The sequence below is a fragment of the Cynara cardunculus genome (assembly GCF_001531365.2).
Source record: "Cynara cardunculus var. scolymus isolate 2C chromosome LG 3, CcrdV1, whole genome shotgun sequence".
Lineage (NCBI taxonomy): Eukaryota > Viridiplantae > Streptophyta > Magnoliopsida > Asterales > Asteraceae > Cynara > Cynara cardunculus.
In genome coordinates this window covers 355,935-370,239 of record NC_037530.1, presented here as the reverse complement: position 1 = coordinate 370,239, position 14,305 = coordinate 355,935, and the positions used below count along the sequence as shown (strand labels likewise).

General features: G+C 34.7%; 1 protein-coding gene and 1 long non-coding RNA gene across 17 annotated transcripts; both read right to left on the bottom strand.

Moving 5' to 3' along the window:
- Positions 1-1,138: 1,138 nt before the first annotated feature.
- Positions 1,139-7,189, bottom strand: LOC112509765 (luc7-like protein 3). 15 transcript variants are annotated; one of them, XR_003068860.1, is made up of 9 exons: positions 6,971-7,189; positions 6,643-6,771; positions 6,244-6,283; positions 3,937-4,012; positions 3,631-3,831; positions 3,333-3,545; positions 2,488-3,038; positions 1,768-1,837; positions 1,139-1,262 (listed from the first exon to the last, which is right to left on the bottom strand). XR_003068860.1 is itself a non-coding variant. In XM_025114892.1 (8 exons), the coding sequence occupies exons 1-7, from the start codon at positions 7,011-7,013 to the stop codon at positions 2,694-2,696; spliced, it is 1,047 nt and encodes a 348-aa protein (XP_024970660.1). In that variant the 5' UTR covers positions 7,014-7,189; the 3' UTR covers positions 2,424-2,547; positions 2,651-2,693. The 15 variants fall into 15 exon arrangements, 2 of the variants coding, with proteins under 2 accessions (XP_024970660.1, XP_024970661.1); XR_003068861.1 differs by lacking the exon at positions 1,139-1,262 and adding an exon at positions 1,563-1,665; XR_003068852.1 differs by lacking the exon at positions 1,139-1,262 and having other exon boundaries at positions 1,563-1,837; positions 2,488-2,547; positions 2,651-3,038.
- A 4,255-nt stretch (positions 7,190-11,444) lies between these two features.
- Positions 11,445-13,053, bottom strand: LOC112510032. 2 transcript variants are annotated; one of them, XR_003068876.1, is made up of 2 exons: positions 12,769-13,053; positions 11,445-12,435 (listed from the first exon to the last, which is right to left on the bottom strand). It is a non-coding gene; the product is annotated as an uncharacterized LOC112510032 (long non-coding RNA). The 2 variants fall into 2 exon arrangements; XR_003068875.1 differs by having other exon boundaries at positions 12,811-13,050.
- Positions 13,054-14,305: the final 1,252 nt, after the last annotated feature.

Below are 14,305 nucleotides of genomic sequence, written 5' to 3'. Positions count from 1 at the left end.
ATGTATCTCGCTGTATTGCACGAGTACGCTTCTAGTTTTATAAAATAAAAGACATTATTAGAGATAGAATAACATTTGTGACATCATCAATCATTTAAAGCAACAAAAAATACAAAAGACATTATTAAAGATAAAATAATGTTTATGATATTATCATTCATTTAAACCAACATATTAACGAGTATTATTACGCGCTAAATGTTCTTCGTATACTTTTAATCAATCTTGATATGGGTAGTCCATGTAGCTGTCTCGGTAGATCTCCAATGTGGCGTAATTGGGGGCACTGGGTAATCTCCTACTAATATTAATCTTACGTAATACTTAACATTAGTGTATCCTTTTGTAAAAACAACGAATTGAGAGGATGACAATAATAACACAATCGGTTGAGCATCCCACATTACGCACCTACTCTGTTAAATCTTCTCGAGAAGTAAATGCCTTAAATAATTTGTTTTGCTTGAATTTTAATTTTTTTCTACAAGTATCAATGAACCTAAATGTTAAATAACACAAATAGTATACCTTATTGGTGATAAATTCTGATATTGGTGTCAAATCTTCTCCATAATTTGCAGATTTGATGATCAAAGAGTGATGAAAAAAAGTGTCTAAAAACCGAAGTAAGTAAAAATCATCCATAGATAAATAAAATGCATATTTATCTTCTTTAGATTATTTTTGAAATGTTTTTAAATATATAAATCAGCAGGAAGAAATGTAAATATTAAAAAATGATGTAGGATCGTTTTCAACAGTTTCCGTTTTTATAGTCTCAAATTTATAGATTAGTTATTATGGTTTGTGAAACTATTCGGAATTGTTTTAAAACTATAGCTTGTTTTATTAATAAATATTTTTTATTTTTCTTTAAATTTAATATGAAAAAATGTAGATGAATCGTGCTCATAAAATGGTATGATTCTTGTTTGAACCCAACCCCTTTCATATCTATAAACAAACACAAATATGACTTTATGAAAAACAAAATGGAAAAACTGAGAGTGAGGATTTTTGTTTAGTTAAAATGTCGTCAATGTGAGGAGAAAATAATAGATTTTGATCATTAATTTAGTTTTTGGCGTAAGGAACATACAAGTAGATTACATGAGCGGTTGACTAGTGTTTTTAAAAACTTGTTTATCACATAACTAAATCCATCTGAAGAAACCGGCCTCATGGTTTGATATCAATCAACCCAACGCTCTGTTTTATATTTACAGTGGCTGTACAACTCCAAATCCCCACCTGCACCACCACTAGCAAGCAACCAAGCAAGAATGAACCAAAACTAACCTTATTTCAATCCAATTTTTGAAATGAAGATACATGAACAAACGAAAGGGAACATTTTCGAAAACTTGGATCAAGAACTGGGTTCGTATGCGTTTTCTTTTAGTTTCAGAAACCCGACAAAAACTTGTTATCAAGTTGATTTTAATGTTTATGGAAAATGAATGGTTACACTGTAGGGGAGAGTATACATATATATATACACATATATATACATACATATATATACATACATATATATAGACTACTAAAAAAATGTTACTCTTCGTACGTTCCTTACTTATTTATACCCTAAAACATCAAAAAGAAATGGCTGACTTAACATTAACCACAAACAAGTTTGGAATTTCTTGAATACATACAATTTTCCTAGGATAAACCAAGGTCTTATAAGGTCATAAATTTCAATTGATTTGGGGTTAGACAAATAGATTGAAAGGGAAAGCAAGAAATGGAACAATTTCTTTGTACCTCTAGTGCTCCTATAAGAAGCAAAGCAAGAGAATCAACAAACGGATGATCATCACAAAGATCAACTTTCCTGCAAAAACAAAAGGCGTTGTACCTGCATGTTACAACTTTCGGTTGGTTGGCAGAAACGACACTTTTAGAACCAATCACTCAACACATACAACAATCAACTTCAGATGGATGGATGGAGGGAGGGAGGGAGGGAGGGAGGCTGCATATCACCTTCGAAACCTGCAGTACATTTATGAAATACTTGGTTCCCTATTCTTGTATTCTATTGTATGCCTATATAGCAGTTAAGATACCTTTCCTTTATTTCTTCCATAATAATGCATGAGTTAGCCATAGCTCTGTCTTCCCAGAAACCAAATTTTCATTCATTAACCTCACCACAATGACTTCCTAATTATGATAAAGTGGGAACAAAAAGTTATAAAAGCAAATATGCAAGGAATATGGTTACCTCATAAAGATTCAACCAATAAGGATTCAAGATTTACGTCATACCGGTGGAAAACCATGATTTCTTTCAGCAGCAGGAATACTAATTTGTATTAACCAAATCTATAAAATCAAGGATATGGTTCCACAGTCACCCCAATAGCAAAAGGGATAAACTAGTGGAATGATACTTCAGCAAAAACCTTTTAGAACAATTAGTTCAAACCAAATCCTCAAAAAGATTATGAAAGAGATGCAACAATGAAGTGTAATACCTACCTCTGACTCTTTTTCTCCTCTAGTTACATTGATGATAGGAGGAGATTAGTCTCAACAAAGCTGTGAGAACAAAAAAGAGGTTCACCCATGAAAAACACATTATACCTTGAGACTCCAAAACACACACACATTCATAGAATGAACGTTATGGAAGGACGTCTACCTCTTCTGACTTCAAATCCAGAGACATTTATCTACAGATTTCACTAATATGGACTTCTGGATGACCTCCTGCGCCCCCCATGCCTAGCAGGGGAATGGGACCTGCTCCTGTCACGCTCGCGATATCTATCCCTGCTCCTGTCTCCTCCGTTTCTAAAACTGTTGTGCCTACGCTCTGATGCTCTTCCCATATCACGACTGCCTCTACTGTTCCGATCTCGGGACCTTTCACGGTCTCGACGGTCACACTCCCTATGACGGTTCTTGTCCCTGTCAGCTGATCCACTTCTACGTCTACCTTCAACTTCCTTTTCTCTCTGCTTCCTCCTTTCTTCCGCTTCTTTCTCCCTTGCCAGCCGCTCCTCTTCCCTTGCCTTCTCTTTGGCCTCCTGGTAATTACAAGTTAAGTTCATCGTCGGAAAACAAAAAGGAAAAAAAAAAATCTTTGCAATGTGATGGCATACCATATATATGTGTGTGTGTGTGTGTGCGCGTGTGCGATAGTCCAAATGAGAACCAGTATATGCATATACACTATAAAAATATGTATGTGTCAATTAGTATATTAATCAATGTATTATATACTATATATTCATTGGTGCATATTCTTACTGAAATTTACATAGTTTATATACCGGTTCTCATGGTTCTCCAAACATATATGGTTCTTTGAACCTTGGTACCTTGTACTCAGCGAGGAAATCTCTGACCATGCCATAACCAATATGCTGCTTTCCAGTCACATGAGACTGAGTTCTTTCAAGAGCATCATTTGCTATCAGAAAAGAACCACATGTTTCACAAAGAGCCATCTTCTTTTCCTGAGCAAGCATTAATACTTTGTCACTCTGTGGTTGCAGGGTCAGGGCTGTTTTCTCCATGTTAAGCAGATCCACCTGTAGACAGTGGCAATCATAAACAAACAAGTTTTATAGTAACCAACATAATTTAGAGTCTACGGAACCAATTGCTAGTTAGTACCTTCCTCATGAGTGCTTCAGCTTCATCCACCTTGCCAGCTTCCCCAAGAGCCTCCACTGATTCCAGCAGGTTCTTGATTTTCTCCTCCAGCACAGATAATTGCTCAGATTTTTCAACTGGGACAGGTGGGGGAGGAGGAACTTCAACCTCCTGAGCAAGGCGCTCCCGACCTCGCTTAACTCTCCTATCCAAGTCCATGACCTGAAACAAAGTAATCGTGCAGATGTGCAACATTATGAAGCGACGTATTTCAAGTTGATACAGATATGCAACAAGCATCCTCCAAAATTTAAGTAAAAGACTTGCCAACTTTTCGCAGAAATGAGCCAGTTCTGCTTCAAATTTTGGCACATAGGAATCATGCCTTGGAGAGCTCTCAAAGCTAGAGTAAACAGCAAACAAGAAAAAGAAATTGTTAAAAACTCATGAGGCTACAGACAAAAAAATGGAGCAAGGGACAAGTATAATGATATAAAAAAATGTCCACAACTAGTGCATAAACCTCCGACATAACTTAAAGTCCAAGCATAAGAAGAAAATTCCAGGACAAACACATTGTATGTATTACGACGGTCTTATCAGAGTCTGGCAAGAATTAGCTTTACACAAAACAGTTGCCCAGACAAGTTCAAAGCATTCTAATGTCAAATCCTAATTGTACTCCCAAGCGCAGAAGTTTTATTTGGCTTCAATGGAGCTTCAGATTAAATAGGAAACAAAAAGAATACAAAGAAGAATTGGAAGGGAACAAATTTAATACACCAAATATTCTCCTTAAATCTAAATGAAGATTAATATCCATGTGGAACAGTATGAACTCAAGATTTTCAGTCAAGCTATTAATTTCACCTAATACCCTAATACATGAAATTCATGCCTATGAATACAGTTAAAAATCATGATGGATGAGTGTTTATAAAGAGAGCACAATTTGAATTGAATCTTAGTTTTACCACTGTGCATCACATATTTCATCACTTAACATACAAAATTAAAAGTCACAATTAGACGTCAAATCTATGATAACTATTAACAATTTTCAAAGATGATTGCCATAACCTTCACAAAAGAACTTGGAAACTAAACTAAATACTAAGAACAGCATAAAATCGCTGCTGAATAATAAGACAGTGTGGGATATCCACATGACTTTGTTCTTGCCAACCATGATGTATGATGTATCAGATCATTAAGTAAACTTACATCGTATTTTCAAGAATATCGAAATAAGCTAAGAAAAATAAGAAAGATCCTCAGGACAAAGAACCATTTCATCATAGAAAGAACTTTAAGTGTCACCATTCATAGTTTTATACCAAATATGTCAGAACGTAAGATATCATTCACAATAAATGTCGATGCATTTATATAGATGTAGCTAAACTGGTAGGGTACATAATAATATAATATGGAGTCATCGTACTGATAATCTCTTGATTAGGGCCCTCGAATAATATAGGTATTCAACTTTCTACACACTTGTGCATGTGTGCAAGCTGAGTGAAGTCATTCAGAACTGGCAAGCACCCGGAAGCACTAGACCAATAAGCTAGATCTCCCTACGGGGCATTGCATTGTTTAACAAACAATAACCCCTCATCAAACCTTTCTCAGCAGTGAGCTTTTGTTCCTTTAACTTATAAGGGGAAAAAGTAACAAACCTATAAATACATGGTATTTAAAGTAATTCTTTTGGTTGCTTACTTGGAGAATAGTTCTATTGATGAGGTCGAGGACTTCAGGTAAAGATTCACACCACTAGACAATTCACTGTTGCCATGAATAAAAGATTTCCCATTTCATTCTATCTCTCTCCCTCTTGTCGCTTTCTAGTTTCTACGTTGATTGAGGTTAATCAGATCATTGAAAGTCGCATCAATGGGTTCATCTCTCTACATAAAACCAACTCCTTAATGAACTTGCAGTTCTGAACTAAGTCTCTCTGGTCATCCTGTCTCTTTGAATCAATGGAAGTCTTAACACCCATATTTAGGACAATAAAAACCATCCATGGTCGGTACATCACAAGAAGGTAAAAGATCAGATCTCAGTTTGAAGCAAGTTAGCTGACTAGGTTGGATGATTGGATCAACACATTAAAGTACTCCCAGTAGACCCAGTTTGGGACCCTATTGCCGGATGATACTTGTTTTTTATATTAAGAGTACACTCGAGCATTAATGTGTCAGGAAAACAAAAGTCAGGACAGTAATAATTCATGAAATGGAACCAAAAATCCTGTGGTTCACCCCATTTCAACAAACCAATCAAGTTAAAAAGGTACAAGAATACAAGTCTTCTAAATATCGTATAATGAAGCTACATACATTGTGTCGAAACCACATATGATTCACGTTAAGTTCCATGCTACACCATAATCGCAAAGCAAGTTAGCAAGGAAGAAAAACGCATGAAACAAACAGACTTGCACGCACTTGTATGCATAAAGCACAATTAGATTCAAATAAACATGGGGAAACATCTTTATAAGCTTGTCATCACTGATAATGAAGCAACTTATGAAGGATGACACCTAAGGAAGTTATGGAATAAACGTTACTTGACGTATACAATTGATAATGATATCATAAATTTCAGAGTCCATTTTGTTACCTTTCTTTCAACTTTGGATCATGGATTTTAGGGCATGGACCTGTTATAAGAAACAATGCAAAGAAAGAATCATCATATTAATATTCACGACGGTAACTCTTACAATAGTCATTCATAAAAACCCTGCCTAAGTTAACACGTAAAGTTAAATCTTTGAAGTGGTTGATCCCAATTTCAAGGTAACTGTTGTTGTGCCTAGCTTTATCAACTACTTTCACCGATATTTTTTGGTTATTCTTGTAAGAAGTAAGGAAACCCTTTCGAAGCTTAAAAGAATACAAAAAGAGCAGTAATTAAAAAGAAAATAAAAACTTGTTTTTATTTTTTTCAGCGATTCATGACCCAGTTAACATACAGAAGTTAGTCTAATACAATAGAAGGAACTAACACAAAACCCACCAAGATCACTTCGAGTGTTGACGAACAGATCGTGAGGGCAAAATTTCACCATGTAGAAGCCACATACTTCCTTATCATCCCAGGTGATTTCTTTGTGTCCCCTTCTCTCTTCTTCAGTCAAATTGCGAGCTAAAGACACACCACCAATAACGAACGAAACATAAGCTAACATATCAATCTATATAATTAGGGTTTCGAAATTTCAGGTCCCAACATGCACGAATACTTGAGCTTAATTAAAATCTAAAATCCCAAAATTAGCAACCGAAGAAAGTCCGCACACATAAACATGAGAATGAAGCGGATTGGGTAAGAAGAGAAAACAAACCTGAACCCATCAGCTCATCTAGCAAAGCTCTTTGGGCGTCCATGGCTCGGATTGCAGGGAAGCGGAGAATGTATGAAACCTAATTACTCTAATCGTTTGAAGATCGAAGTAGGATGAAGGGAGAGCTGACGGGGGGTTTATTTGGATTGTGTCTAGGGTTTCATCGCCAAAGGGCAAGCAGAGGGAGGAGGCGTAAAACAAGTATTGGTGTCCACGAGCACCTTATGATTTTCTTTAATTGCATTTTTTATTTGATAAAATTAAATCAAATATTTAAACTTTTTGATATCTTTTTATAAGGATTGAGTTTTATGTCACCTTTTGTTGCTTCATTTTATATATACTAGTTGTGCAATGTGACGGGAGTCGTAAATGTAAACGATTTTGAGGCTTTTTGTGTTTTCACGAGAGAAGACTTTTTGAATGATATGATTTACTCTTAGTTTTGTACATATTAATACATTTGAATAAATAAAAGTTATTGTTCCAATTGCAGTCGATCAACAAAAATTTGGAACAAAGTTTAGAATTCAATATATTTAAACCAATCCATCATGATTTACAATAAACAACATTGTTTTCACCGGCCAAGGATTGTTAAATGACAATATAACATATACTCAATACTTGTTTTAAATCAATTTATAAAAATAGACATTGAACAGAAAGATAAAGATTATGAAAAGTTCCCACATTCCAAGATTATGAAAAGTTCCCACATTCCATGGTTGCAGCAAAAGACAAAGAGAGGATTGGGAGTTCATGGTATACCAAAACCAGTTTTGGTAACGCCTTCATTTCTAGAAAGTTGAAACATAAAATGTCACAAAAATCAAATAATGACATGACAATCTTCTAACTTCAAGTTTTTTGTCAATTATGGTTCTTCTTGGTCCAAAAGATTTGGTTATCTTTTCCTCAAATTGGAGATCTCTTATTTACTATAATAATCAGTTGTATATTTTAATAAAATGGTATGATAATTTAGAATTAAAGATTTTAGTTCACATGCTTAGGCGACAAAATTGTATCTAACACCGGGTTTTTAGTATCCATAATTTCAAGTTTTTGTATGTAATTTGGTCTTATTATAATCATTTAAATAAATTATAGATGTTGGTTGAGTTGGTTATCGTATTTGGTAAAAAAAAATCAACTTTTTGTTGAAAATTGCACTGCTCATGCCCATGCAGCTATTTTGCTCGCGTATGTGAGCAAACTTCAAAAAATGGACATAACTATATTTATATACTACTCGCTCTCGCACAACTATTTTGCTCATGCCTGCGAGCATCTGTAGCCCCTTTAAATGCGATTTCTTCCTTTCTTTTTTCATTTCTCTCTCTCTCTCTCTCTCTCTCACACACACACACACACACTCACACACACATTCTTGGTCCAAGAACATTCCTCCTCCTAAATTGATTTCTTCAAGAGCATTTAAGAGCTCCTAAACATCAAAATTTCAAGTTTAGGTCCATGATCTGAGTTCATCTTCTTCATCTCAATTTCCACCATTATTGACCTAGTTTTTAGGTTCTTCCTAAAAATGATTTGTAAGTCATCCTAACCTTTCTAAACCTTTCTTCTTGTTGAAAACTTTCATTTTGATCTTCTAGAACATCCATTTTGGTGTATCTTCATTATACTGAGTTTTTTATCATTTTGGGTGCTTTGGTACTAACCTTTTGAAAACGACACTCTTAAACTATGTTTCTTAACAGTTTAATGACACTCATAGCTTATTTAGTCAGCTATACATTAATGATGTAAAATGTGACTTATTCAGTAAACTTTTATAGGAAACTTTATGCAAAAAGTCTCGTGGTTTCTAAACATGTCCATTTCAATAAAAAAACACAATCTTTACATCTTTGAAAAAAATCTTTCAAACAAAAACGCTCTCAATCTATACACACATATTGATCCACTTACGGGCCGTTTACCAAATACTTACCCGGGTAAGTGCTTACCAAGTCATGTTACTTCACCAGATAAATATGGTAAGGACCAAAAATCTTATTCGGTAAGAGCTAGACAAGGACCACGAATCTTACTCGGTAAGTGAGGCCGACGACTCTTACCACGATAAGTGCTTACCGGGTAAATTGTTGCATACAATGCTATTTTGGTGGATTAAAATCTTACTTGATATGTAAATAATAATGTTAAATTTTACCGGTAAGCACTTACCAGGTAAATGTTTGGTACACAGCCCCTTAGACAGTTTTATCCATATAAGACTTAACAACAAACCAACCAAACCAAATTTTTATGGTATCCAAATTAGAACAAACAACAACTACAGCGAAAATTGAAAAAATCTTTTATAACAAATAACAAATTATTCCAAGTAAAGAAAATAGTATCAATCAATCCGAAAATACMATTTAAAGAACAGAAACATGAYAATWTCCATCATCATAATAATTCAAYAAAATCCTCATTATCCATAATCTACCAACCRTATCAAAACTTCACAAGATGAAGCCATAAACATTAAAAACTTAGGGGAAACATAACATTGTATAAAAATATAGAAAACTTAATGAAAGAGCGAGAAACCCATATCATCATCACTCTCTTCTTTCTCTCCCTTTCTCTCCTCAGCTGCACATGCCTCGGCAGCAGCTGCACCTCCAGACGGTGTTGATGCAGCAGCAGCTCCACCTTCGATGACAGCTCCAACACCACCACCACCACCACCAATAATGACATGCACAAAAAAAGTTCAAAGGTCTGTATATGTAGGAGATGTTACCTAGGAATTAATATAAATTGTATAAACTAATGGTAAGAAGCCATTTGTGTGTTTAATCTATCTGTATAGATTATGATTGTTTTTGTTTGGGAGAGTTTTTCATAGATGGAAAGGACATTTTTTAAATGGAAGATACATGTTTGAAAAAAACTTGGTTTTCTGCATAATGCATCCCAAGAAGCTTACTGAATAAGCACCATCAAACAATCATGTATAGTTAACCTAGTAAGTTGTACCTAATTAAGTTCATTAAGCTGCTCTAAGTGACCCACGTAAGGTGGGCTTTTTTACAAAAAAGTTCAATCTTTAACACCAAACAAATAAACAAATGTTTGTAAATCAGGGAAACAACAGTCGGCTTRWTGGCTTCGCTTAAGAGCCARTGACCACAAGGAGCTTAAGCCCAAAAGAAACTGACTTAAAGCCTTGTCTGTTTGTGCAAGTATACCACCCCAAAACTAACTGTATTACACTTTGGGAGCAAAAACTTCAAACAAGTTTAAACAAAATTAGATATGTTAAGAAAAGCATACCAACAGTACCAAGCCATCTCCCAGCTGGCTTGAAGAGTTGCGATGGTAGATTGAAGGATGAAAATATTTTACTTGGGAAGTTGAATGACAGTAACTAAATTGGAGTCCCATTCCAATATTTCAATGACAATAACTAATTTACTTTGCTATAAAGAGTCCCATTCCAATATTTCAATCTTCAACCTCTAGAAATTGGATGAAATGACTATTCATTGCTTATGATTTGGAAGRYAGTGAAAGATCTAAAAATAAAACYGTCCAAAAAATGTCAATAACTCAAGCAATAGATGGTTGGCGGCAAAATGCAATATACCCAAAAAATACTACTTCCAATAAACAAAATGCAATACTTTCTYAGTGCTCTTTAATACAATTTGATCTAATAATGAAATATCAAYATTGCATCCTAAAATTACATCTAAAAAGCGTAAAAGTTGTTTTGAACTTCTTTTCAAGTTTACAAAAGAGTAACTATATACCCTAACATCAGCAAAAGCATAGGAGTTTAGAGCATAAAAATTTGCAGCCGGAAAATCCCGGATTTGAATCGGAAGACAAAGTAAATCGAGCATAGTGACATCTCCTACCAAATTTTGGGTAAATCTAAGCGAAATCAGATATAAAAYAATGGTACTGGCGTTAACTACTGGGATTTCAAACAAATAAACAACTTAAATTCACAATGACTAACAAATATGCAAATTGTAGCAACCATTTCCACATCATCACACATGAATTGAAAGATTTTGGTGGCAGGTTTGCTAATAACTTCATACCATGCTCAAACTTTCAATAGAGTTGGAGATTATAGGCTCAGATCTATGCTTTGGAACTGAGAGATTATAAAAATGATCATACACAAGCACCAATCTATCTAAAAACATTTCAACAAGAAAAATCTTCTGCTAACCCCATAGGGATAAGAGCCCTTGAGTTGGGTCCAAACCCATGCTGCAAAAAGAACTTATAAATGAGCAGAAATAACAATCAATATGTACGAGAACCAAAAAGAATCCATTTTTAAATTTTTAGAGTGTTAAATAAGTCGGTTTTTTTACTCCAAAACTGAGAAATGTTATTCATGTTGTTTAACTACATTTGGAGAGTGAAAGCCATTCAGGTAGAAAGTAAACAGGAATGATGAAGCCTAAAAAAGAAATGCTGGAGAGTGAAGCATATATAGATTGAAGTAAAACATTGCTAGAACAAATTATCATATGGCCTTTGTCAATGATAGATGTTTACACAATAACAGAGAAAGATAACATAGTTAATGTGTATAGGGACCCTTGCTATTTGGAGCTACGATTCTTGCAGGAATAAGAGTATTACTTTAGCTCAGGCTTTGCCATCACACATAAGTAATATTTGTACCTACTTATGCTCTTCCTGGATTTGGAGGGATGATGTTGATCATGAAGTGCATCATCCTGGATTTCTTTGAAGCAGTTTTGACATAAAACCATAAGGGGAACTGATAGAAATACACACTTAACAAAAGATTAGCAGTTCAAAGCAAAGATTTAAAATTGATACATTCGACTCAAGCAGGGTTTCTTTTGCAGTTGGTGTTTAAAGAAAATGTGTACTTGTATCCTAATTGATCTCTTAAATTGTTTTTTCTTCTTATTTACAGAATCAGCAGGTAAACATATAAAGACCACTTGAAAATGAGTTTTTGAAAATTAAATAGTGAACCTGTCTAATACATCTGTGTATGCCATATGTTTATGGCAGCTGTTCATATTAAGTTACCAACCCAACTAAGAGCTTAAGCTCATAGAGACTGTGTTCATATTAAGTTACCAACCCAGCTGTTCATCTAGCCCTCTTTCACATTTTTGGAACTTTGTTTTCCTCTATATCAAGCTTATTTACCATTTATTCTAAAGAAATGCATTCATGTTAACAGAGATCATAAGTTTCTCATATATATGATTTAACAAATGCAAGATGACCAAGAAGGTTTATTGAAGATTAGTTCAAATTGCAATCATGACCATACAAAAGAGGAAACATCTAAAACACACCTTTTTTATGCTCCGATGACCCGCCGTGTTCAAAGACACCATCAATATAATGTCCAGCAACGGCAGCCACCAACATTTCACATTCACAGCAGAATTGACTTACAACACTATCGAGGCCTGCCCAATTGTATCATAAGTAACCTGAGAGGAACAAATGAGAACATAACTTTGAGACAGCAAAAACATGTATAAAAACTCAAAAGTATTTAGCTTTTGTTCTTTTCATTCTAAACCAAATCAAACCAAAATTTTTTGGGGGGGGGAGGTGTACGCAAACAGGTGGAATTTATATCCTTTTGCTCTTGGAAATTAGTACCGGGAAAAAAACAGCATTACTGATTACATTGATCAAGAACCCTATAATGAGGAACTCTCTGTATTAACATGAAAAGAAGTTAATATGAAAGTTTCGCTACAACAAACACCAACACAAAATGTAAATCGCTAGGGTTTTGAAATGGAAATGGACAATACCTCAGAGAAATCGCTAAGGAGCCATGAAATGTAAATCAATACCTCAGGGAAATCGTTGTTGAAAATCAATACTCCAAAACCCTAGTTATATGCACAGTCGTCTTGGGAGCCACAAATTTGAAGTCTGAAATCGTCCATTTGTGCAAAGTAGCAGGAAGAAAGCAAGCTTTGACCTTACCAATTTCAAAGAGGAAAACCCTTGTTATATGCTCAGTCCTCTTGGAGCCACGAATTTGAAGTCTGAATTGTGGAAAGTAGCAGGATGGGAAGAAATTTGACCTTACCAATTTCAAAGAGAGCTGGAAAAAGGGTCTGTTATAGAAGAAAGTAAGGTTTGACCTATCACCAAAAGGGTATTGTTAGAGAAGTCTGAATTGTGAGAGATAAGGTCAATGCATAAAAAGCTTGTACCATATGCTTTATGACTTGTCTTTAAGAGTTTTTTGAATTTATTGCATAAAACCATTGTAACTTATGCTTAGTAACTTGTATTTAAGACTTTGTCTTAAATGGTTATACATGTAGTATAGATGGGGTCGAAGCATTAAATTAAATCAAGGTAGCATTTGGTTTTTTGAATCTGTTTGTTTGGTTTCTCGAATGTAACTTTGAAATTGTAATAAAATAATGATAAATACCTCTTTTTCACATTTCCATATTTTTTTGTTTAAATTATAAACGCTATATAATGGTAAAAAGATGGTGATGGTGGCGGTGGTGGTAGCGATAGTGATGAAGATGATGGTCGTAGTGGTGGAGAGGCGATTATGGTGATGGTGGCAGTGGCGTTGGTGTTGACGGTTGTAAGGGCGGCCCTAAGTCAGCAATGTATGGTGGCAACGGTTGTGTTGGTGGTGTGTGGTGACAGCTCCATTATAGCATTGAATAATATTACATTTTACATCAGATGTCTTGCTTACGTAGTGTTTTTAAGACGACATGTATGTTTTACTTATGTGGTCTAAATAAGAAAAACCCTATTAAAAAAGCTCTTGGCTTTTTGTCACCAACATCACATGAGTAAGACCGCTTCCTTGTTCAACTAATGTTTGCTTGGATGCTTCATTTCGCTATGTTTTTAGTTGTGTTGATGTTATGAGATGAGACGTCAAAAAACAAGTACTTTTTTTAATCTACACCATATGTTCAATGTTATTCGAGAAGAACAACGTTGTTCTTGTTTTTAGAGAGAGAGAGAGAGAGAAAAATTGGGTTTTGTCTTAGGTTTTTGTTTCATTCAAAATAAAGAAAATCATTAGTCAAGTACTGTACACGTAGATTCAGAAACATGGTTTGGGTTTGTTTTTGTCTTTGTGTTTGGTTGAGAAATTGGTTTTTGTGAATTCATGAAGATAAAGATGTAAGGTGGGGTTTCTGACCATGAACCAAGACTTCATGAAGATGAAGATGTTAAAGTTTTTTTTTAGCACCGACGATTAAGGGATTGTTTGGTTGTTTTTTTCATTAAACCGTGTGTGGATTAAACTACCACTATGAATTAAATTGTGTGCGTAGATTAAACTAAATTGTTGTTTAT

What these genes read in the sequence shown, in the direction of transcription:
- LOC112509765 (XM_025114893.1), bottom strand. Translation starts at nt 7,013, where the DNA reads ATGGACGCCCAAAGAGCTTTGCTAGATGAGCTGATGGGTTCAG. An exon ending in CAACACTCGAAGTGATCTTG is followed by an intron (nt 6,284 to 6,642) that starts GTGGGTTTTGTG and finishes TTCTTATAACAG; the next exon opens with GTCCATGCCCTAAAATCCAT. An exon ending in CTGAAGCACTCATGAGGAAG is followed by an intron (nt 3,546 to 3,630) that starts GTACTAACTAGC and finishes CACTGTCTACAG; the next exon opens with GTGGATCTGCTTAACATGGA.